The 23,220-nt window shown below is 43.3% G+C and overlaps 4 protein-coding genes across 6 annotated transcripts; 1 reads left to right on the forward strand and 3 right to left on the reverse strand.

Annotated features, from left to right (window-relative positions):
* Positions 1–402: 402 nt before the first annotated feature.
* LOC124707220 (SWR1-complex protein 4) lies at positions 403–6,147 on the reverse strand. 2 transcript variants are annotated; one of them, XR_007004773.1, is made up of 17 exons: positions 5,903–6,147; positions 5,734–5,829; positions 5,260–5,325; positions 5,117–5,176; positions 4,966–5,022; positions 4,455–4,584; positions 3,959–4,026; positions 3,769–3,861; positions 3,616–3,663; positions 3,122–3,271; positions 2,593–2,703; positions 2,358–2,453; positions 2,050–2,121; positions 1,593–1,647; positions 1,455–1,489; positions 821–947; positions 403–725 (listed from the first exon to the last, which is right to left on the reverse strand). XR_007004773.1 is itself a non-coding variant. In XM_047238882.1 (16 exons), exons 1-16 carry the CDS (start codon positions 6,014–6,016, stop codon positions 873–875), a joined length of 1,326 nt encoding a protein of 441 aa, XP_047094838.1. In that variant the 5' UTR covers positions 6,017–6,147; the 3' UTR covers positions 403–872. The 2 variants fall into 2 exon arrangements, 1 of the variants encoding a protein (XP_047094838.1); XM_047238882.1 differs by having other exon boundaries at positions 403–947.
* Positions 6,148–10,739: 4,592 nt separating this feature from the next.
* Positions 10,740–13,663, reverse strand: LOC124649725 (E3 ubiquitin-protein ligase At3g02290-like). 2 transcript variants are annotated; one of them, XM_047189310.1, is made up of 5 exons: positions 13,013–13,663; positions 12,566–12,842; positions 11,630–12,011; positions 11,222–11,331; positions 10,740–11,102 (listed from the first exon to the last, which is right to left on the reverse strand). In XM_047189310.1, exons 2-5 carry the CDS (start codon positions 12,665–12,667, stop codon positions 11,076–11,078), a joined length of 621 nt encoding a protein of 206 aa, XP_047045266.1. In that variant the 5' UTR covers positions 12,668–12,842; positions 13,013–13,663; the 3' UTR covers positions 10,740–11,075. The 2 variants fall into 2 exon arrangements, with proteins under 2 accessions (XP_047045266.1, XP_047045265.1); XM_047189309.1 differs by having other exon boundaries at positions 12,566–13,663.
* Positions 13,664–16,676: 3,013 nt separating this feature from the next.
* LOC124649726 (chaperonin CPN60-like 2, mitochondrial) lies at positions 16,677–21,428 on the forward strand. The gene is made up of 16 exons (XM_047189311.1): positions 16,677–16,904; positions 17,045–17,204; positions 18,019–18,194; positions 18,421–18,516; positions 18,589–18,693; positions 19,066–19,152; positions 19,254–19,340; positions 19,546–19,626; positions 19,718–19,786; positions 19,878–19,955; positions 20,075–20,170; positions 20,251–20,350; positions 20,453–20,556; positions 20,651–20,756; positions 20,925–21,003; positions 21,093–21,428. The coding sequence occupies exons 1-16, from the start codon at positions 16,677–16,679 to the stop codon at positions 21,196–21,198; spliced, it is 1,758 nt and encodes a 585-aa protein (XP_047045267.1). The 3' UTR covers positions 21,199–21,428.
* Positions 21,429–22,244: 816 nt separating this feature from the next.
* Positions 22,245–23,028, reverse strand: LOC124650209 (uncharacterized protein At4g29660). The gene is made up of 2 exons (XM_047189767.1): positions 22,799–23,028; positions 22,245–22,572 (listed from the first exon to the last, which is right to left on the reverse strand). Exons 1-2 carry the CDS (start codon positions 22,979–22,981, stop codon positions 22,438–22,440), a joined length of 318 nt encoding a protein of 105 aa, XP_047045723.1. The 5' UTR covers positions 22,982–23,028; the 3' UTR covers positions 22,245–22,437.
* Between the last annotated feature and the right edge of the window lie 192 nt (positions 23,029–23,220).

The following is a 23,220-nucleotide window of genomic DNA, read 5'->3' on the forward strand; positions in this document are numbered from 1 at the left end:
ATTGTATCTATAAAATATTATATTTGTTCATAGATTGTTCTAAAAGTTTGATTAAACTTTACTTGGTTTCATTTTTCAAAATAATATAAGCGTTAAGCTTTAGGATGAAGGTAGTATAGGAGAACTCAAGACAAAAGTTTAAAGTGGTCCATCCGTCCCAAATTAATGGCTTTTTTTTATATGTATCAGTTACATGAATATTATACTAGCAGAGTAACCCACAAACTGCTAGAGTTCTGTTTACATGAATATTATACCAGCAGAGTAACCCACAAGCTGCTAGAGTGATGGACATCGTGCCACGTAAGCTGAGGAAAGCTCACTAAGCAGGATGAAAACCACAAGTTCCCAACCCGCCTTGCACTCTGCAGGCAGGGCAAGCTTTGCACTGAACATTGCTGATATCACGGCAAAATATTCAACATAAAACATCACAAGTGAACGAACGGCTGTGAACAATAACATGAAAGAACATACTTTTGTCTTTCTACTATATGTACATACAGGACAATATATTGCACGAAGAAAACCAAAAGAAACCATGACCACAACGACTCCAGGTCTGCAGCAAGGAGAATGGCCACACACACACACCATCGATGCGCTGTTCTGTGACAAGCCAAGTTCCAGCCACAAAAGTAGATTCTTGGTAATCACTGTAAACGCACTAGCTTCCATTCAAGACTAAAACTGATCTACTGAAGTTAGTTCTCACTCAACTCTAGCTGTCCAACATTTAAAGATGATGTGGAAGTGTTAAATTTCAAAGTCAAGTCAAGAAAAATATGGATCTAGAAACAAAGAAAATGAGATGCAGTACCAAGGATGTTTGGCTACGCCCAATTTTTATGTTGGGCCTCTGAAAAGTACTGTCAATCAGAAGCCTTCATCTTCCGAGGCCTCTTGCCCTGAGATGGTGAGGGGGGTGCATCAAATCTTCCACCAGACTAGCAAGAACAAATGAGGTTTATCAGTCACAGTGACAAATCTAAGGAATGAATTGAAGCTATCTACCATCTAGATCTATAGATGATAATTGATGAAGTCACTAACAAAATCTAAACTGATCAATTGTAGACACTAAGATTACAGTACTCATCCTTGATTCCCACCAAAACGATAATCAAATGTAGGCCCTTCATCTTGATAATGTAAGACCTAATATCCTCAATCACTTTCATTTTGTGTTCTAGCAGATTCTATTAAAGCCAGTCTATCAAATTCAAGATATTACTACCTTTAGCAGCATTGCATGTGACAGGTGGTAAGTTCTATAAGAACAAAACAGCTGCAACAGTGGATTTATTGTCTGCACTCAAACTAGATCGTGTGTTTTGTGTAGAAAGTTGACATACTAAAGATGCATGTTGCATCATAGCCGTACACATACCATATACGAAAGAAAAAAATAAACAAGGTACAACGTCAGGGAGAAAATGGAAGGAAGAACAAACCTTCCGCTTGTGGTCACGTTTGACTGCTCTCTCACCTGTAGTAAAATACAAAATATTTATAGAGAAGCATAGCCCCATGTAAGATCAAAGATAAAGAAGGGTATAAAGTGTAAAACCAAGTGGTCTGCCTTAAATTACCTCCAAACCCACCCATATCAGGGACAAAAGGTCGATCAATATCTCTATTAGAACGCTGCAAAAAAGAAACACTGTTATTAACTAAATAGCAATTAAAGTTTTCCAGGGCATTGGCATTTGGCACTGGTAGCACAACCATTAGAGTAAAGAAACTAATTCTCATTCTGTCTCTCACAGAATCTTCCTCTAACTACATGGTGCATAGGCACTTAAGTTTACATGTTTGATGGACCATCACAGACGTCTTAATATTCAGATTAGCAAACTTAGGTTGTCAGCCTGTTAAACTTCACTGAGCCTTTAGTATCATTACTTCTATTCAAGGGCTGCCTTTTATAGTCATAGAAAGCTTTCTGCGCTACTTCTTTTGTGGTATCTAAATACACATGATTTACCATATCAGTCTCTCCCACTCAGACACAGAGAGAAAAAGGGCAGTTATCCATTCTGTATGTACCTTAGGTGTGCTCGGTGCCTCTGTGAATGAACTCTCTCTGTTTGCTATAACTTCAGCCTCTTTATTTTGTAGCTACACAAGATGCAAAAGAGAATGAACTATTAGTTCAAGGGGAGGGTACTTGACCGCATAAATACGCTAGAAGATATCACCAGTTTTCGCCTTTTTCTCAATGGTGTTTTCAATGAGCTTCCAAAAAACATGAACATTACAGAAATGGAGGATCGGTACTTTTTAAGTCCAAATATCACACTAAAGCAGACATTAAATGGCTAAAGCATGGGAGCTCACGGCCTTTAGGAAAGTACCTGCTTCTGTATGTTAAGCAATGTGAGTATCTCATTCCGTAATTCAAGATGTTCAGCACAAACTGCTTTTGTTGGGACCTTAGGCTTCAAATTTACCTACAAACCAGTTATGGTTGCAACATATATGTAAGTTAACATAAGTTTCTAGCGAAAATTGGTAAATAGACCAAAAATATAGTTGAAGCAATATCATGTTGGTGCATGTCGAGTACAGACTAATGTCAAGAAAACAAACCCCAAGATCTTGTAGAGTTTGGTCCACCCTTTTAACCATCCTAATGCCAGCTGGAGCAGTTACTGCTTGAACCATTTGGTCAAGTGCATGGGTTCTCAAATACACTTTAAGCTGAAAAAGTAAGTACAGTTAGTCAACTCATCTAAAAAGGATAGTATGCAGATAAGGATATCATTCTTCAATTTCTCAGTAGACTCCCACATTTAAAAAGATAACAAGAAGACATAATTAACCTAACCTAACTTCTACTTGTGATTAGGGATATCATTCTTCAATTGCTCAGAAGACATAATTAACATAACCTAAGGTCTACTTGTGATTAGTTTAGCACCATTTCAAATCTATTGTTTTGAAAGCACGATCTAGAGATCACTTAGATCCCACATGTCCAGCAGAAGAGAAGCGAAACAAAAAAGGAAAGGCATGGCGTCAAATTAAAGAACAAGATTTCTGCAGCAACAGCTCATGAACAGTGAAATTTCGGACTTAACAAAAAAACTATTTAAGAACACAATAGTTTCAGAGTTACCAGCCGCAGGGAATCAGGTATGGAGGTATTTGCTGCTGCAGCAGTATGTGCACCAGTTGACGCTGGGTGACTGTTACTCAAGGGAGATACACCGTCAGCAGGAACCGCAGTATTATGAAAGCTCGGTGTTGCCCCAGCTTCTTCCAGATTCTGCAGACAAATTATTGAAAACTGAACATTTGACAGTACAGATAATTAACCAGATAGAGAAAACAACCTAATCACTAGGAATTAACTATAGCTAAATTTAGCGAGTGTAGTCAGCGAACAAACATATCTCATCCACACTTCATCGCAACTTGGAATATACAAAAGGTAAAAAATGCTACTTGCTTGACGAAATTATGAATATCTGGATGATTGCCATTAGTGATTTTATAGACATAAAAATTCACCATGTGAATATCTTACAAGTTACTCCAACCATTCAATATTCTTGCTTACGATTACTTTCGTGATAAGAAGTATGGAATACAATGTACTGATTTACTCACTTTGCTAGCAGCACGGGATTCCATAATTCGTTTTGCTTCTGCCAAAACCTGAAAATGCAACACTTGGGGATCAGATATGTAACTATAGAAACTTAAGAATGGAAAACATCATAAATCAGATGATCACAATATCACTATCACAAGATCTCTCACCTCAGCATCCTTTCGTTCTTGCTGTTTTGTTTGGGCATAGAGTGCAGATAATGCACGCTTTCTCTCAGTCTCGTGAGCAGCATTGAAGGTTTCCTGAGAATAAATACAGATGGGGATATGTGGCAACAGCAGAAATCATACCATAACAATGATGCAATTACTTTTGGTAGGAAAAAGAATCAAACTGTACCTTCACCAGAGGGTTCCCTGCAACTTCATCGAATGACCTAGCTCTTGCAATTAAAAGAGCCCGGGTAACTGCAATAAGGAAGGCAGCAACAGCTACATCAAAATAAACTCACAAAAAAACATAGATTGAATTGCTTGACATGCAAAAAGGCCGATCATACATGCTAGCCTTAGCAATTAGTTAAATATGCTAAATAAAAAAGTCAAAGCAACATCTAATGTCTCAAAATAACGTTACATAGTACATAGACATGTCCACAGACGAGTGTAGGTGCATAGGCCAAATGCCATTGTACAATTAGCAACTTTATTCACTGTTTGATGGAAAGTTCAAAAAGGTTAGAAGTTTCGAGAGCATATGGCAGAAGATATATTATTGATACTAATTATGTGTTTGTTCCATATATTGAATTACAAAGAACAGATAAAACAACCCTAACTAAATAAAATAGCAACTGGAGATCTTTGACATAATAATGGTATAAATTTAGAAGTACCTGAATAATAGCGGCTCTTGAGATCTTCCACGCTGCGATCAGTTGGAAACCTATCCGCTATTACTATGAAACGAAGGTCAAAACGTTCACATAATTCAAACAGCTGGTCTGTTTCTTCTCTGCTCCATGTCTGAAACAAGCACAATAAATATCGTTCTACTCAAAAACAGCAAATTTTGAACAGAAACGTACTTTCAGAATTAAATGCAACACCCTAAATGATCAATAGGTTTGTCTGTGGCAGAAATGACTGCTCAAAGGACAGATAGACATAGTAGACACTAGACACATGCTCCTGTTCTGAAAATGTTTATGTTAATATTTCTGGCATCTTTAAATAGCTGACAACAAAAGTGTCATACAAATATTTCATTTGTTTCAAATCTTTGAACTAAACAGAATTACATTTAGCAGTGGCAATGCGTGTTTATTAGTATTAGGTAACATATCAAAAAACAAAAATAAAGAGAGAATCAACAACTGAGCGTCCATAATTTTACAGTATACCTACAGGTTCAGTTAAATATTTCTCATATTCCTCGTCGGTGTATTTAAGAACATCCACCTTCTGCAAAAAGAAATGATAAACAAAACACAGTAAGTACCCAAATTTTGAGAGAACATTCCTTGCTCGGTGATGTAACTGACACAACAATACTCACCGTGTTATATTTCGCAAAGTCATAATCACCAGTTGGTAGAACACCATTTACAACTCTAACCTGAAATAGAATGGCCAGAAGTGAGCTAGTCATACTAAATATTTTAAGATACATGCGACATTAGTAAATCATCAGAGGCAGACCCAGTGGGAGAGTTGCAGACTGTCAGTTCGCGCAGAGGTCGTGAAAGGTAGCCACTTCCACGCTACCTGCAAAAGTAATCGATATTCTCAAGTCAGACCACCGACAACAGTCCATTGGTTACAGCAGCATTCCGCAGGTATATCTGAAAAACTGGACAGTTCATGCTTGGAATTCATGATATGAATATCTTGTACCACTGAAGCTAAGACTAGTCAATGTTCTGCGACAAGCTGAATTATCCTGCTACTTGGCAATAGACTGTTGTAACAACTATGCAATAGCACCAATTGCACACATTTCGACCAATACTGGAAGCATGACTCGAACTGCGGTTCATAGAGTAACCAGGAGAGAAGATGTCCAGTTTTAGATCGAAATGCTTCACTAAATGTATGAATGGCTAAATACTCAGCTCAGTCCTCGGTTCAAATGCTACAGAAGTAACTGGTAACTGGAACCCGGAGAGTTGTCACCTTGGCCTTCTCCACAGCAGGCCGACGCTTGAGGTGCGAGGCCTCGATGGTGGGCATGAGCGGCGCCATTCCCACCCCTCCGGTGAGCGCGTACACCTGGACACGCGCAAAGGCCATTAGCGCCGGTAGAGCAGCCAAAACGAGCAGGAAGCGGGCGGGATGGCGATACCTCGCGCGAGACGCCATCGGGCTTGCGCTGCGGCTCCTTGGGCGCCCGCGGCTTCTTGTCCTGCGCGGACGGGAAGGAGCTCTTCTGGAGCCCGAGGATGTCCTTCGCGTCCATGGGGATCGTCGGAGGAGGAGGAGCAGGACGCCGGAGCTAGGGTTAGGGTTTCTGTGCCGGAGCTACCGCGACATGGGTGGGATGGGGAGGACGAGCTCGGGGTCGCGGGTCGGAACTCGCGAGGCGAACCGGGCGGATGGGTTCGGAACAGAATGGTTTTCGGCCCGCAACTTCGTTCCAAACCCAAAACGAAAGAAAATTGGATGATTGCCCATTCTAACAAAGTTTTAAATACATGAGCAATAGTATTTTTTTTAAAAAAAAAGTTGAGTGCACGTGCCATTGCCACAGGTTATACGGAGTAACAAATAAAAACTTGGAGAGATTGACTAATTGCGGTTTACTTTTTTTTCTTCGCGAAAACGCAAACACTTGCGTTTCGATGCATTGATAGAAAAGAAGGTTATATGTACAAGCCCGAAGCCGGACGAACACCACGCCGTACAACTCGACCCAAGAAAAGGAAACCTAGTCTAGGGGAGCAGAAGGCGCACACCCCGGGCTCCCGCGTCTGCCCATAGCCGCGCCTCCGCCACTATGTCGTTGAATAGGGTCATCACCGAAGGCCGCGCGTTGTCGAAGACCACCGCGTTTCGATGCTTCCATATCCATCATGTCGTAAGCATGATAACCGACGAAGTGCCTTTGCGTAGCTGGCGAGGGACGGTCCGTACTGCCAGGGACCACCACTCCGCGAAGTCGCCCTCAGCCATGGGAGGGCTTGAAGTGGATCGGATCCACGACAGCACCTCAAACCAAACCATCCTGGAGAACGAGCAGCCTGTGAGAAGATGGCGCATGGTCTCCGTGGACTGGTCGCAGAGCGGGCAGTTGGGGTTATGCGGCAAGCCCCGTCTGGCCAACCTCTCCCCCGTCCAACATCTGTCAAGACAGGCCAGCCACAAGAAGAATTTCACCCTTGGCGGCGCCCAGGATTTCCAGTTCAGTTTCCAGTAGCCTGCAATTATCGCCCCTTGGAAGAGGGCGTCATAGCAAGAACTGGAGGAGTACTAGCCATCCGGCGTCCAACGCCAAACCATCCTATCCGGATCCCGCCGAGAGTTGGGTATCCCTGAGTCGGCTCCACAGCTGCACGTACTGCCATAGTGCCAAAGCGCTCGGTGCCCCTACTATGTCAGCGATCCAAATGCGGTCCATCAGGGCTTGGCGGACCGTACGCGCCTTTCTCCGGCGCTTTGGTACCAACGCATATACCTCAGGCGCCACCTCCTTCATGGCTTTGCCGTCCTACTTTATGAAAATCTGTATGTCGAGAATAGTATGCATGTCAGCATGTGATGTGTGAGTATGTCCTAAAAAAGTTATCTTGTCTTAATTCTGAATTCTAGCTATATGGCAACCAACGGTCACAAATCCAGTCCTTTCTCCGCGCAAATGTCTCATACATCCTATTCATAGTGCTTGTTTGATAATTAGGGAAGGAAATTTCAGCGAACCAAATCCCCAAAGGGGTTCTTTTATTTTTTTTAAATTCTTTCTTGAGAGGTACTTATTTGGCGACATGGAATTGGGAGGGAAAAAATATACTTCAGATAACTCAAAAACTTAATATTTTGTAAGCGTGGGTAGAAAAGAACATAATTAGAAGCAGTTTAAAAAAACCAATGACGTGCAAACAAATTATGGAGCAGTCAAAATGATTAAAAATTCAGAATTTTGTAAAAAAATCAGAAAAACACAATAATCACCAACAATTTCCTACAAGGTCCCAATATGTAGAATACATGTGCATCTATTGTACAATATCGGTAATTTTGAGCCAATGTATTCATTATCTACTTATTTCACGAAATATTTCCCCATACCTAATAGATGTAAAGAAATTATATGCTAATCTTTTGGTGAGGCAAGTCCAATTTTACAGTTCTGAAGCGGCATACGCATATTTTCACATGTTTTTTACGTATGATTTTTCTTGTTCTGTTAGCAAAGGAAACATGCAACGTTTCCAAAAGAACTTCTAAGATGTCAGCATATCCACACAAAACATGCTCGCTGATTCATCAAAGGTTTCACAAATACAATAGAGTATCTTTGTTGCTCTGAGTCACTATTTCTGCTTCCAACACCCATTATCAGAGCCCTGTAAGATGAGACGGGTGCCATTGCATAAACGAATGGATTGGTTAACATTTCTAAGTAACATTATAGTCAGATGTAATATTGCTTTCCATAGAAAGACAATAAGCAACCCAAGAACCTTGAGTGTACTATCAGCTATTCAGCTGCAATGTGTCTTCCATAGAAAACCAAACGTCTTCAGAAGCGAATTCGTCCATGCCAGCTGAGAAGCGCACATCTTCAAGACATCCCTCGAGAGGAGGAAAGCATAAGCAGCAAATAAGAAATATTTTTGTGCTGAAGGATAATTATAACCGATGGCCTGATGCACGTTGGTAAATGATGAGCACCATGTAACGAACTATTCAACTTACACAACAAAAGCAGTATGTCCAATTTTAGGATAACTTAACCGAAAACATGATCCGATGTTTATTATTTCTAATAGGGACAGAAAGAACAATATGTTTAGATATAGGATAACTTAACCTAAAAGATGACCTGATGTTTATCTTCCAAGGAGATACATGAGAAGAATATAGCAAGAGTTTACTCAAAGATACACTGTTGGTTCTCCACATGAAAACAGGCAATTGAAATTCATCGAAAACATGATTGAGCAAAAGGATAACCTCTAATCAATCACCTGTTGTGCGTCGGTAAGTGGAGTACAACGCGTAACATACTACTCAACTTGGACAGTAAAAACAATATGTCTAATTGTAGGATAACTTAGCCTAAAATAAGATTTAGCGTAAAACATGATCTGATGTTTACTTTCCTAACCTAGACAGTAATAAGAATATGTGCAAATAACTTAAAGCATGATCCGATGTTTATGTTGAAATACTCAGCCTGGACAGTAATTATAGGATGACCTAGACCAAAATATTATTCAGTTTAAAACATGATTTGATTTTTGTTTTCCTAACCAAGAAGGTAAGAACAACATGTCTAAATAACCTAAAGCATGGTGTGATGTTAATTATGTCTAACTTGGACAGCAAAAAGAAGTCTAATATTCTAATCATAGGCTAACTTAATCTAAAACATGACTTGATGTTTGTCTCCAGAAGGAAATATGCAAAGAATATAGCAAGAGTTTACTGAAAGATAGACTATTGGTTCTCTGCATGGAAACAAGCAGTTGAAATTGACCAAAAAAAAACATGATTGACAAGAAGGATAGCTATAAGCAATGGCCTGGTGCGCCGCGCCGATAAGTGGAGTGCAGCATGTAATGAACTGCTCAACTTGGACTAAAACACAGTCTGATGTTAATTTTGCTAACTCGTACAATACGTACTATATTTTTAATTATCTTATAACATGGTCTGATGCTTATTTTTCATAAGGAAACAAAGAACATAGCACGAGCTCACTCGAAGATGCACCGTTGTTTTTTCATATGGAAACATGCAACTGGAATTCACGGGAAACCTGATTGATATGCATATCTATGGGCCTCACCTGGAACAGGCTGAGGGCAGTTGCCCTCCACAGAAAGAGGAAGCACCAAACTTGGAGAGGGAGGACAGGAGTAGTTGCTCATGTTTCTCGTGTTCATGGCAATAGGGTACAATACTGGCCTCAAATTGAGGATCATTATGCATCTGTCAAGGACAGAGACATGCCTAACTAACCAATCATGAATGAACACATATATGTATATGAACATTCATGGAAAGAAATGGAGCCACATGTGAAAATACATGCCAAGAGCAAATTATTTGAGTGCATCTTTTAATCCTTCTTCTGAAACAGTTCAAATCAGCTTTCTTGGAGTGCGAAGATAGAGGTGTAAATAAACCAGAGAAGACTTGGATTTAGGCAGCAACCCATACATCTTCGTTTGGAACAGGAAAAAAATCAGTAATGCTATTAAGGGGATACATAAACGTACAGAAATTGCTATGCGAAGAAGGAAAGTAGAGAATAACTTAGAAGGGAATTGATTTACCTCGGTTTAAAAAGGTAGTCAGCATCCACAATCCTTTGTGCAAACATTATAGAGAAAATTTTAGAGGGCACACAATCCAGTAACATCACGCTCCGGTATAACTGCCAGACATGTCCTGGTAGTTCACCAGCAGCTGCAGGCTGCTGGGCACCAACATCCGAACACCACAAGCCTATGTGTTGGAAGCACTGAGCGAGATCATGGACGCTGCCGTTTTGTTGAGGCACGGAAGTAGCCGTGTGTCATGCAATGACCATGGAGAGGGGAGCGAAAATGATTGGCAAGTATATAGTGTATTATGAGGATACACATGATATGAGGACATCCGGTCTTGCAATAGTTGTCCTGTCAAAACAGTAATTATTGTACTAAAAAATCCTAGTTCTAATGCCGCAATGAGTAGTCTATTGTTACTTGTGAAAAATGCTACCCGCACATGGCACGCTGTGTTTTGTTTAGTTGAGATTTGCAAACTCTTCAACGCAAGAATGGAGTTTTCAGTCTTACAATGACAACAACTATGCAAGTGGAAATAGAAAGTCGTGGGCCGACAATTCTCCAGTTTCAACCTCTTCCATCAAAGCAAATACAAATCTCAGAAATCCTGACTTCTGTTACTACCTGATAACTAATTCTAGTCACATTTCAAACATTAACTTTATCTTTCTAAAACTTGTGATAAATCATGTAGTAGTCATCATCATTGAATAAAAACAGCACAGTTCCTGTTGTAAACCGTTGGCAAAGAAGTAGCAATAACTGGTGAAGTTTCCAGAGTTTCGCGCTTCAGTATGCCAACATTCATCAGACTAACATCAGTTTGAAATTTCAGGTTCCCATTGGCACAAAACATCAACTTTGTGGAGAAATGAAAAAAACTGCTATAGAAAGAAAAGCCAGAATTTTGCGCCGCTGGAGGTTTCAGCAAACAATCTAGCAACTTGATTTCATCAATGCTCTGTACACAACCTACACGATTCAGGTCTTCAGCACGCGCAAAGACTTGCGGCAGCATGGCTATTGCTCCTCGTTGAATAGCATTACCTGCAATGGGGCAGTTCAGTAATCAAAATGTTAGACATGGTTTTTGCCAGATTAAAGTGAACACAAACTAACTCTTCTCTTTCCCAGGTGGAAGAATTTCTGGTAAAGAAGCTAAATACCTTGGCGCATAGAGGGCAAGATTGACTTCTTTCCATCCACTCGTAAATGCAACCAAGATGGAAATTATGGTTGCATTGCAACTCTATTTTTGGATTCTCATAATCATACTCTGTAAGAAAAAGGAAATAAATTCAGATTGGTGGAATGCTACATTTGTCTTTCTTTCGCATGCCAGAATAGATACATCATACATGGCAGCACATCTGATAGAAATGTAGCAAAGTGGCCATCCATCACAACCGATCACTTAAGAAATGTTTGTTATCGATAATGGTTAAAATGAATAAATGTGAATCTTCTTTGCAACTGGCACAAGGTGAAGAACTCTAAGTTATAAAGCTCATCGAACAAATAAACAAAATGTCAGATCTGTGAACAGGTCTGGAGTGGTACTTGTGTTCACTGACCTTCTAGGCATATTGGACAGTCATCCTGACAGTCAGAAGGAACATCGACTAGTGTTCCGACAATCTTTTGACCTTGTGATTGAGCTTTAAGGGATGACCCGTGAGCCTTCTGAGCTGCGCGAGCTGAGCTGATATCAGAATTGTTGCTTTCTTTAAGTTGAATGGATTTCTGGAACTGCGTTGAAGCTTTGCCATGCCCTGCCACTAGCAGGCGCTTCTCCATCTGATTGATGAACTGAGGATCGTCATAAGGTAAAGGCCTTGGAGGGCAGCGGAAAGTACTCATTGAATCCTCCTCCCCTGAACCAGTGGAACCCGCAAGAGGAGCCCTTCCCTGAACAGGTGCAACCCGTGTATTCGCTCTTTGACGAGCAGCGGCACCCTGGGAGAAAGTATTTATGAAACTGTGTAGCAGCTGACTGAAACATAAGGCCCAGAGAAAACATGCAAGTGTGAACAAAGGTGACACTATGAAACACATTTTTTTTGAAGAATCAGGACCAAAACATGCTGCAATTCTGTATTAGTATCTTGCTTATTCAGTATCAAGTTGTCCAGTTCCAATTTCTATAAATAGCAGCTCTGGACTGATTGTCAAAAAAGTTGATCGGAGGATAATCAAACTGGATAGGCAGGCTCCTCTCAAATTATAGGCTTGTCCATTCGTGGGTTCATCCACTACTTCAGTACTATTAGTAGTAACAAGTTGTGCAATTAAAATTAGCACGATGAAATGCCATCTCGGTGGCGCCCCGAGACAGCAATGTGACCCTGTAACATGACTAACGCATGTGTGGATCAGAAACAAGAAAATTCAACCCCCACTGAAATTGATCACATATCTACACCTCATCACCGCAACTCCACTAATAACACAGGAATATCGCCAAACAGAACGCGTACAGCAAACAGATCGGTAAAAACAATCATACATACCGAGTCCTGATGATTGTTGTTCAAGAAAGGCCATGGCAGGCACGAGCAACAACCGGCCGCCTCGTCGCCGGGGCCGCGCAAGCAGCACAGGATGGCCCCCATCTAACCTCGTCTTCTCCCCCGCAGACCAAACGGAGTGTCGTGCCTGCCCTTCTAGTTCCTCGGACTCGCCGGCCGCCGCACCAGTGATTTAGAAGGAAGAAAGAAGCCGATCGTCGGTCGGTGGCAATTTATTAATTATCCTGGGGCAGAGAATAATCCGATTCCGCCGCCGTATCTGCGAAACAACCGCAAAATTAGGCTCTCCGCGCGCGGCCGGTGAGAGAATCAATCAGAAAGAGATGTTGGCGACGGCGAGTGCGCTTGATGGAATCGGAGAAGGCTTGGGGGATTTTCCCCTTTTACTACTGCGAGTTCTTGAAACTGAAAGAAAGAGAAAAGGCGGACCTTGGGAGGAATCGGCGCTGTTAAACCCCACGCAGATTGACGATGGTGGGTACAAAAGTAACGGAGTAACTGAACTCCGACGAATCGGGAGTAGATTAAGGATTATCGCGGGGTTGGATATGGAGCCGGATTGGAAAGGATAGAGTAGAGGGGCGGCAAGGAGACTGGAGCTGGCACGCAAGGCATTGCGATCGACTTGCTGTTGCACCGACCGACGAGCGCAACGGTTGGACCGGAAAGAGAGAGCCATGGACGTACGGGCCGAGCACTGGGCGGTGTCTCCAGTAGATCCCTGGTGCCGGGCCTGATCTCCCAGAGTACGGTGTGAGGCCCTGGTCTAGCGCTGGCCTCCGGCGAGCTTGGTCGAGCTGGGGAACGGCGGCGACCCGTGTCTCCCCGTGCGTGTCCCGCGCCGGACAAAGGAAGAAGGCGTGGTATGTGGAGGGGGAGGAAATGAAGAGCAAGGCCAGCGACCGTGGTCTTCGAGGGCGATGAGGGAGCAGAGGGGGCAGCCGCGGTAGAAGTGCAAAGCGGCACTGCTGCTTCGAAAGAAGACGCTCGGGAATGAGGGGAGAGGATGGTCATGGGAGGAGGCCGGCCTAGAGAGAGGAGCGTCGACGAGCCGGGAAGAGCAGATGGGCAGAGGAGGCGGCTGGCTGCTGTTTGGGGGAGAGAGATGCAGCGACAGAGATCGACAGAAATTTTAGCAGCTGCTCATACCGGTGTCTGCTACCAGTGCTTGGATGATTGCTTTGCTAATTGCTATCTCTGCTGCCTGCTTTCTAGTTCTTATCTCTGCGACTGATTATAACTGCTGATATTGATGTTTGCAGCTGCTTTACTCACACAGTATCAAATATTTGTGATTTGTGAGAGGGATTTGGTGCTCCATCCATCCTAAAAATAAGTGGTTCATTTTTTTTCTTCTAGATATGAGTTATCTATAACTAAAATACATACTCCCTCCGTCTAAAAATACCCGTCATAACTTTTTCTAGATACGGATGTATCTATTACTAAGATGTCATATCTAGATAAAATTAAGACACCTATTTTTAGATAGAGGTAGTACATTTAAATATAGATAAAGTTGAGTCACTTAATTATGGACGGAGGGAGTAATAGAAAGTTTGCACTCCATCAAAAATTGATAGTTGCATGTGTCTTTCTTACAGGGAAAAGGAAGCTGCAAACCGTGTCGGGCCCATATCGAGGAGGTCAAGCGGAGGGTGTCGGCAAGGCTCATGGCCGCTCTGACGGCGGCACAAAGAAAATTTATACCCTTCCAACCAAAAGATCTTCACCCCATTTCCACTCCTGCTGCTAGACTCGTTCATGCACGCCTCTCTCTCCCTCTCCCACGGACCCCATCTTCGTCGGCCGATGTGGCGTGTGCGGAGGAGCTTTTGAGGAAGTCCATCGTGACCGACGAATGCAACACGTGTCGCACGGAGGGCCTTTCCAAGAAGAAGGAGGCGTATGAGGTGGCGTACATCGAGAGTCGTCGATGTGGCATCATAATCCAAGGTATCGGGGGCGGAGGGAGCATAACAGAGCACCACCGCGGGACGGAGCACCTTACCTTCATCATCATCTGTCTTCGTCGTGGTTTTTCGTGTTGGCGCCCTCGTAGACTCGGTTCTCCTCTCCCGATATCGGCGAGAGCGAACCCACATACGGGAAGGACGACATGTTCTCGCTGACAACAACCACTCATGCGCCTCGCGTCAATCTCTACGACAACAAAGTCAACCTCGACCTCAACAACCCCCACGTCATGGCGTCACCGACGTACCGACGGGTGTTTGTCTTATTTGGCGATGACCCCGACGCGCACAACAGCTTTGTTGATCGTAGCTTTCAGCGACAGTAGCTGGTACGACGACGAAGGCATTGATGCATGACACGTGTTAGAGCATATGCCCCGCGTTCGGTGCAACGCCGATGAGGGAATTAATTCACTCCAAAAAGAAGTCGTTTTCATTGGATTGCTTCACATGTTGTCTTGCATCCATAACCAAGGCCGACGTGCTCCATCTGACAATGACAATGCCGCTACCCAAGAAGGAGAGGAGGGGTGAGGATGGATTATACATAGACATTCTAGGTGTTGAAACTGGCGCCACCGTAAAGGGCAGGAAGAAGTGTAGTCCAGGCTCTTGATGGAGCACGCTCGAGGATCTTTGCTTGTGCGACACATGGAAGATCGTGAGCCTCGACCCTATTACCGATACCCAATAGTCATGGGGGACATATCGGAGGAGGATCTATCATCAATTAAACGAATGCAAGATCGTCGAAGACTACTCGAAGGTGGTCGATCATAAACCACAATGAGAGTGCAATGTCGCATAGGTGGATCATCGTACAACCGTCGGTCAACAAGTTTCATGGCTTTCTTGAGACGATTACACAAAGGAAGGAGAGTGGCAAAATAATGTAAAACCACTATCAGTCAACTATCGTTCAACAAGTTTCATGGCAACATCGACGACAGAGTAGGCTGCACCAGGGGAAGAGCTTCTAGCACCGCCGCAGCAGCCACCGGCGGCAGAGCAACCACCACCACCGGTTGTCACTGTTGACCCGCCACCCCTCCTCTATTTGATTTCTATTTTCCTATCCCAGGGTTTCTAATATGAGCTAGACTTACATGTCGTTGTGGTAGCGTGTTGCGTGGTCGGTGAATTTGAACTTACATGAGACTTTAGTTTGAATGTGGGCGCCTTTATGGCCGACTTTGATCTATGATTCGAATTTCTGTATTTTTAGCAAAATTATTTTGGGAGCTCAATTTGCGGGCCGTCGGTGTGGGGAACCGACCCCAAGCAAAGGCAGTTGCCGGTGCCCTCAAAGCCACTACTCGGCGTTGTTGCAGGCCTCCATTTGGGAGGCCCCGTTGAAGATGTTCTAACATAATTAGGCCCAAAGATTTCAATAGAAAATCAAACAGAAGAACATTCTACATGGTACTTAATTTTTTTCTAGAGTTTTGGACATCCAATAGTTCATCGATCTGTCTAATGTGATTTTGCTTCGGTCTATTCTGCACTTTACATGTCAAGCTATACCATATGTATAGTTCTAACATGGTATATACCATGCCGACCATAAGCTACCATTTCGTGACCAGATTTAATTAGTAACCTACAGGAGATAAGAAAAACTTACTAGTATAACGTTATCTACAATAAATAAGTAACTTAGAAAGATAATTAGGTTGACTTCTTAGCTTAACTATTGAGTCTAATAGTTATGTTCTCTATCTCTCCATGACATAGAGTCGTAGACCTACAATTTATGTTCAGTCTTTGTAAACACCCTCAAAGGAGCGTTTTTCATGGACGCATTTGTTTGACTTTATGCATGATTTTACAGCCAAAACAAGAAATTCGATGAATTCAGGTGGCTCGAAGGTCAAGCTGTCAACTGGCGAGCACGCGTGACCGCGCGATCTGAGCACGGACGGCTCAGATCCACAAATTCCCTTTTTTCCCCTTCCCCCACCAGCCGACGCCGCAGTGAAGAGGCAGCAGTACGATCGAAGCTTCCAGAACCCTCAAACCCCCGTTCCGCTCCCCCAACATAAACCCTCCCTTCCAAATTCCAATCTTGAGAAACCCACCAGCCCAGCCCATCCCCACCCCACACACGCGAGGCAGCCATGTACCGGGCGGCGGCGGCGGCCATTTCCAGGTCCTCCTCCTCCTCGGCGCTGCGGAGGCAGCTCGCCCGCGGGGCCGGCGGCGGCGGCGGCGGCGGGGGCGAGCAGCGGCAGTGGGCGCGCGGGTACGCGGCGAAGGAGATCACCTTCGGCGCCGACGCCCGCGCCGCCATGCTGCGGGGCGTCAACGACCTCGCGGACGCCGTCAAGGTCACCATGGGGCCCAAGGTTCGCCCTTTCCCTTTTACCCTCTCCGGCCAGGCGCGCGCGGGTTTGGTCCGCGTGCGCGATGCAGCAATCGGCGCAGATCTAGCGGGGAATCGCCGGGCTGATTCCTCGTACTGAGCGCGCTGTGCTGTGACTTGCAGGGGCGCAATGTGATTATCGAGAGACCGAACAGATCTCCCAAGGTCACCAAGGACGGGGTCACCGTCGCCAAGAGCATAGAGTTCAAGGACAGCGCCAAGAACGTCGGGGCCAACCTGGTGAAGCAGGTCGCTGATGCCACTAACAAGGTCGCTGGAGATGGTAAGGGCTCATGGAAATTCTGGTGCTTGGTCGGCCATCTCAACTTGCTGCTGTAGTATATGTTTAGCAAAGCATTGCCTTTTGCTTCCTACATGCTAGTGTCCTGCCGGCAAGTAGCCCCAATGTTGATGATTTTACCTTATCCATCATGCGCGGTTAACACTTTTGCTAGCCAATAGCAGACTGTTGTGTTGTCAGGATAGGGAAATTTTGTTGTTATATCAGTACTTCATTGTTATTGTTCGCTGGAATGTGATACTTAGTAGTAGTAATTGGCGTCTGCAGTGTGCGCATTGCTGATGAATATCAATAGCTTGTGGTCTGAATGTTTTGGGATGTTGTTGCTATTCTCGTGCCTCACATGTACCTCTGGGGCTTCTGGGCTCTGCCTTCATGCTGATCTCAAATTCTAGTGCATAATCTCTGGTCATATGCCGTCTACACATGATTTGACATGCTCCAGTATAGGTCCAGATTTAAATGTAGATATATCTCAAGTTCACAGCGTGCTTTATGCTGATGGAGCAACTTTAGCCTAGGCATTCTTGAAGAGGTCGCTCAGTTTTCTGACATAGCTACTGTTTTAGGAACTAACATGGGATTTCCATTCCAAACATAGTTACTGGCTGTTTTAGTATACGTGGTACAGTAGCTGTAATCTTAACCAGCCTAATATAACGAGTAGGAAGTTGTGGGCTTTGTGCGTCTTCCATTTCCTCCCTTAAAATAGACAGTAGGAAACTGCTTGTCTACTTGCCTGAATGTAGTAGCATCATGTGCCACTCAGTTTGTTTCTGACTGGATGGGTGAACAGGTACCACTTGCGCCACTGTGCTTACACAGGCTATTCTCACGGAAGGGTGCAAAGCTGTGGCAGCTGGAGTCAATGTTATGGACTTGCGTAAAGGTATGAACAAGGCCATAGATGCTGTCATTGCTCACCTCAAAAGTAAAGCATGGATGATTGATTCCCCAGAGGAAATAAACCAGGTGAGATAACTCAAATTTATGGCAGTGGCCTTGTATATGCCCCCCCTCTTCAATCCAATAACCATATCTTAGTTGCTTATGTATCTTTGCTGCATTCATCATTTACATCTGCTATAGATAATAATAATCATAATTGTAATTCTGTCCTAGCAGCACACTCCATAGTAACTAATATTCATTCTAATCTAGCTTAGACATATCCAGCTCATTTTTCTTCTTGAAACAGGTAGCTACCATTTCTGCAAATGGTGAAAAGGAAATTGGAGATCTGATATCAAAAGCGATGGGGATAGTTGGAAAGGATGGAGTCATTACCATTGTTGTGAGTATTATATGATGTTTTTTTTTACCAGGCTTATCTGCTATTCTGCAACTTATTCTTAGAAACTGGCAGGATGGCAAAACTTTGGACAACGAGTTGGAAGCAGTACAGGGAATGAAGCTGTCAAGAGGTTACATATCTCCTTACTTTGTGACTGATCAGAAGACTCAGAAATGTGTAAGCCTATTATCTCAAAATTAAGTGCAAGGTTGCATGGAGGTGAATACTTATCAGTAGTACTTGCGGAAGTCAATGATTGTAGTTTATTTGCTCTTTGTTTTGAGAAGCTTCACCATAGATAGGCTACTATGTCTCCTACTATTGAGGATGATGCAACTTGCTTGTGTTTTTCATATGAATTTGCATTGTGAATATTTAGAATCTGACTACTCTTTTCACCGAAACTTCGGAGTCTGAGATAGTTTTTGGAATGTGACAGATAGAAAATAAAGAAGCAATGTATATCATGTATATTAAGAAATAAGGATTTTTTCAGAAGAATAGCTTGCTAAACCTTCTTTCTGAATTATCCCTTATATATGTGTGCAGGAGATGGAAAATCCTCTGATCCTTATTCATGACAAGAAAATTGCAAACATGAATTCACTTCTTCCAGTATTGCAAATTTCCATCCAGGTAAAACTGTGTTCCATTATGCGTTAGTGTGTCCACTTTTGTCAATTACATAATGGAAGTTTGATGGGTTTCAACTGATAAATGATGATTGATCTATGTAGAAAAAGAAACCTCTTCTCATTTTTGCTGATGTAGAGGGAGAAGCTCTATCAATGCTTGTACTGAACAAGCATCGTGCTGGACTAAAGGTAATATGCATTATTTTTGTAGTTTCTACCTATCTCATTACTGGTATAATCTGGCTGGCAATTTGCGTTATATATTGAAGAAATTCTCTTCATTTTATTTGGTCTGGTGTTTATTTCCTTCACAAGTCTCAAGTTATTGTTATCTTTTACCCAGTGAAGTTTATGTAATCAAGATTTTGAACTAATTATGAGGCCTTGGCTGTAGATATGTGCTGTCAAAGCTCCTGGATTTGGTGAAAACAGAAAGGCCAACCTGGATGATTTGGCTGTTTTGACAGGAGGGCAGGTTAGCTGTTATGAGAATAATCAGAAACTTTGTTAACACATGTGGCATTAGTATGAATGAAATTAAGTTGACATTTCATTTTAATTTGAAGGTTGTTAGTGAGGACCAAGGTCTTGATCTCAGTAAAGTGGAATTACAGATGCTAGGCACAGCTAAGAAGGTTTGCCAACATCCATAAATTGTCACATCTGAGTACCATATAGTATTTTTTTTGAAGAGCCACTATACAGTGATGACATTTGTCTTCACAGGTTACCATATCTCTTGATGATACTATCATTCTAGATGGTGGAGGTGACAAGCTACAGATAGAAGAGAGGTGTCAACAGGTACTCATAAGAATCATCACATTGACTCTCAGCTCATGTTAAGGCAACCCTGGATACCATTCTCATGTAGCTCTTTCAATACACGTAACATCCTTTTTTCGTGTTGATTTCCTTGACAGCTTAGAGAATCATTTGAGGACAGCACCGCTGTGTTTGACAAAGAAAAGGCTCAAGAGCGTTTAGCAAAGTTATCTGGAGGTGTTGCTGTCCTCAAGGTTTGTTAGTTTTGAAGTATGTTTCAACTGTCAAGTCCCTTTTTTCTGTGCTCTTCTCAGCGTACAGACTTATATTGCAGATTGGTGGAGCTAGTGAAGCTGAAGTTGGTGAGAAAAAAGATAGGGTAACAGATGCTCTAAATGCTGCAAGAGCTGCTGTGAAGGAGGGTATTGTTCCAGGTAATCACATTTTTCTTGAGCAGTCCATTTGTTTCTTAATACTTATTTTTCAACCTGATTATATTTTTTATGCGTTTCTCAAATTCATGTCATGCCCAACAGGTGGTGGAGTTGCCCTTTTATATGCCACCAAGGAGCTTGACAAGATTAGCACATCACATGAGGATGAAAAGATTGGAGTTCAAATAATCAAGAATGCTTTGAAGGTTACTTCTTGTACCCGCTATGATGGTGCTTCTGCACTTGGTTATTCCGTTTTTGTCTGTTGAACATACATTAATTGTTGCTCACTTTCTGCAGGCCCCCTTGATGACCATAGCTGCAAATGCTGGCGTTGATGGTTCTGTAGTTGTTGGGAAGCTACTGGAACAAGATAACCTTAGCTTGGGATATGATGCAGCGAAAGGTCTGTGCTGATTAATTGTGTTTATGCTGTTCATTCTGAATTTGAGCTTCTATAACATAATACCATGTTCAAGTTTTGCAGTTACAATTTCAATCCTAATGTTTCTCCAACACTGTAATAATCTTAAAATAGTTTAGTAGTTGATTTCCTGCATTTTATGTACTGCAGCGGAGTATGTTGACATGATCAAGGCTGGTATCATTGACCCTGTAAAAGTGATCCGAACTGCACTTCAAGATGCAGCAAGGTACAGCTTAAGTTCTCTAACCATTTACTTCGGTACGACAGTAAAGGAAGTGTAATCGAACTCGTTTAACAATGTGTGCTTCTGTACAGCGTTTCTCTGTTGATGGTAACCACTGAGGCTGCAGTTGCTGAGCTGCCTGCGACAACAGCCAGAATCGCCAGTCGTATGCCAGATATGAGCGGAATGGGTTTCTGAGGACAGTTCGACATGATATCTGACTTACCCCTTTTTGGTTGAAGACATTGCTGGATGATAAACTTAACACCCCCGGCATGTACATGAACAGAAATTCCTGTTCCTGTCAGATGAGAGGTGCAAAGCTGGCACCTATTTTGATATCTGAACTTATGGTTCAGTGCTGATGTAACCGTAACTAAATTCAGAGCCCTTTGATTTAGGGTCGAAATTTAAATGAACTCAGAGAAGATGGGCATCGCCTGACCTTTCTCTTTTTTATGCTTAGTGGGCAACACCTGATGTTATTTGAATGCCTCTTTCGATCAGTAAGATTTGTCTCTGTTTCTGTTTTCATTGTGGTGTGCTCTTGGCTGCTGTGGTGCTGCAAATAGCACCTAGAGTGGTGGTTAGTCTGATCACCATCTCAACATTGCCGAGTGTCTCTTTACAACTCCCTCTGATGTGATAGATTTTTCTAAACTCAAACTTCTAGTTTGACCAAAGTTATGGGAAAATGTGTTAACATCCTCAACAACAAACCTACAGTATACAGTATGGAAATTAAAACTCAATTGGTGTTTTAGTTGTTGATATATATTTTTCTACAAACTTAAAGCACTCAGATTGATTTAAGAAAAACTAGAACAATGATTAATTCGGGGCTTGCCCCGTCTACAATACCCACGGAGGCATTCTGCCGCGTTAGGTAAAAGAAAATAAGTTTCCCTAAAAAAAGTTCAAACGAAGCCACAACACGTGCTTGCACCAGATACTTAGATAGCTCAAATCAGATTCGATGTGAATAGGGCCAACACCCAGTCAGTAGCACAGCTGATGCCATTTAAACACTGTAGTAGTAACACTAGTAAGCATTTGTTGGGTCGTTTGAGAATAAGAAAAGCTTTCCAATAATGACAGTTCTTTGTTAAGCGGAGTAGCAATGACTGGAACCTTCATTTCACCTGATGCAGAATGGAGTATTAATTTGCTTCGCAATCAAATCAATAAGTGTATCTGCTTCCCAATCGAAGTACCATCAATCAATTTATTCATGCAAACAAGAATGCATAGAAAGGCCATCATGATTCCTGGCACTTGCCCAATCACCACTATGTATATTACAGGAGATGTGAAGTGTTGCCACATAGGTACAGACAATAGACATCAAGTAAACTTTGGCAGCACTGTGATCAAGAAAAAAGGAGGACAACGGCATCTCATCCCACTTGGAATGAGAACAAAATAATCGGAGGATTTCTATGCCGTCTTAGCTTCATCAGGTGGCTGGATGAAGCGGGGAACCTCTCCGTTGACCACCCTCCATGGCCCCCAGTAGAACTTTGGCTGCATGATGGGCACGGCCTCGCCCGGGTGATCCTCCCAGTACTTCTCCTGCTCCAAAATGTAACAGAAACCCACAATCAAATGAAGTAAAACAAAATACAGAAGAGTTTGGTCAGTGAAAATGTAGAATTGCTGAGTGTGGCCGTGACATTGTCCTGGCTGGTCATTCGGTCGAGCACCTTCCGCGCGACGCGCAGACGAGCACCGCCGCAAACAACAAGAAACCGTGCGGGGGTGGGGGGAGGAGCCGTGGAATCGATCCGGCGTGACTGACCTTGTAGAGCTGCTCGGTGAGGGCGGCGGCGACGACGGCGGTGTAGAAGGCGGCGACGTAGGTGCCGACGAGCGGCGCGAAGGAGCGCGGCGGGCGGTAGGGCTCCACCATGTCCCACAGCACCGTCTTCTCCCACTTGTGGAACTGCCGGTCCGCGTACCACCTCCACAGCCTGCTCGACATCTCCCTTCCCCTCCGGCACGCACGCTCGCGCTCGCTCCAACCCAACCTCGCCGGCGGCGACGGCGCAGCCTCTGATGACCTCGGCGCCTGCGGTTCGAGATCAGGATTCAGGGTCGCTCCCCTGTTCCTAATGGGCCTGTACGTTTTGCTGGCTGGCTGACTATTCGGCCCCGACTGGCCCGGCCCGGCCCAGCCCATATGTTACCTCGGCCGGCGGCGCTCCGAAAATACAAAGACCG

This window comes from Lolium rigidum, chromosome 4 (assembly GCF_022539505.1).
Source record: "Lolium rigidum isolate FL_2022 chromosome 4, APGP_CSIRO_Lrig_0.1, whole genome shotgun sequence".
Lineage (NCBI taxonomy): Eukaryota > Viridiplantae > Streptophyta > Magnoliopsida > Poales > Poaceae > Lolium > Lolium rigidum.

What these genes read in the sequence shown, in the direction of transcription:
- LOC124707220 (XM_047238882.1), bottom strand. Translation starts at nt 6,016, where the DNA reads ATGGACGCGAAGGACATCCTCGGGCTCCAGAAGAGCTCCTTCCCGTCC. An exon ending in CTGCTGTGGAGAAGGCCAAG is followed by an intron (nt 5,326 to 5,733) that starts GTGACAACTCTC and finishes TTACTTTTGCAG; the next exon opens with GTAGCGTGGAAGTGGCTACC. An exon ending in TACCTGATTCCCTGCGGCTG is followed by an intron (nt 2,704 to 3,121) that starts GTAACTCTGAAA and finishes TTACTTTTTCAG; the next exon opens with CTTAAAGTGTATTTGAGAAC.
- LOC124650209 (XM_047189767.1), bottom strand. Translation starts at nt 22,981, where the DNA reads ATGTCGAGCAGGCTGTGGAGGTGGTACGCGGACCGGCAGTTCCACAAG. An exon ending in TCACCGAGCAGCTCTACAAG is followed by an intron (nt 22,573 to 22,798) that starts GTCAGTCACGCC and finishes ATTTTGGAGCAG; the next exon opens with GAGAAGTACTGGGAGGATCA.
- LOC124649725 (XM_047189310.1), bottom strand. Translation starts at nt 12,667, where the DNA reads ATGGGGGCCATCCTGTGCTGCTTGCGCGGCCCCGGCGACGAGGCGGCC. An exon ending in ACAACAATCATCAGGACTCG is followed by an intron (nt 12,012 to 12,565) that starts GTATGTATGATT and finishes ACTTTCTCCCAG; the next exon opens with GGTGCCGCTGCTCGTCAAAG. An exon ending in CTTGCCCTCTATGCGCCAAG is followed by an intron (nt 11,103 to 11,221) that starts GTATTTAGCTTC and finishes GCCCCATTGCAG; the next exon opens with GTAATGCTATTCAACGAGGA.
- LOC124649726 (XM_047189311.1), top strand. Translation starts at nt 16,677, where the DNA reads ATGTACCGGGCGGCGGCGGCGGCCATTTCCAGGTCCTCCTCCTCCTCG. An exon ending in ATGGAGTCATTACCATTGTT is followed by an intron (nt 18,517 to 18,588) that starts GTGAGTATTATA and finishes AGAAACTGGCAG; the next exon opens with GATGGCAAAACTTTGGACAA. An exon ending in TGCTAGGCACAGCTAAGAAG is followed by an intron (nt 19,787 to 19,877) that starts GTTTGCCAACAT and finishes TTGTCTTCACAG; the next exon opens with GTTACCATATCTCTTGATGA.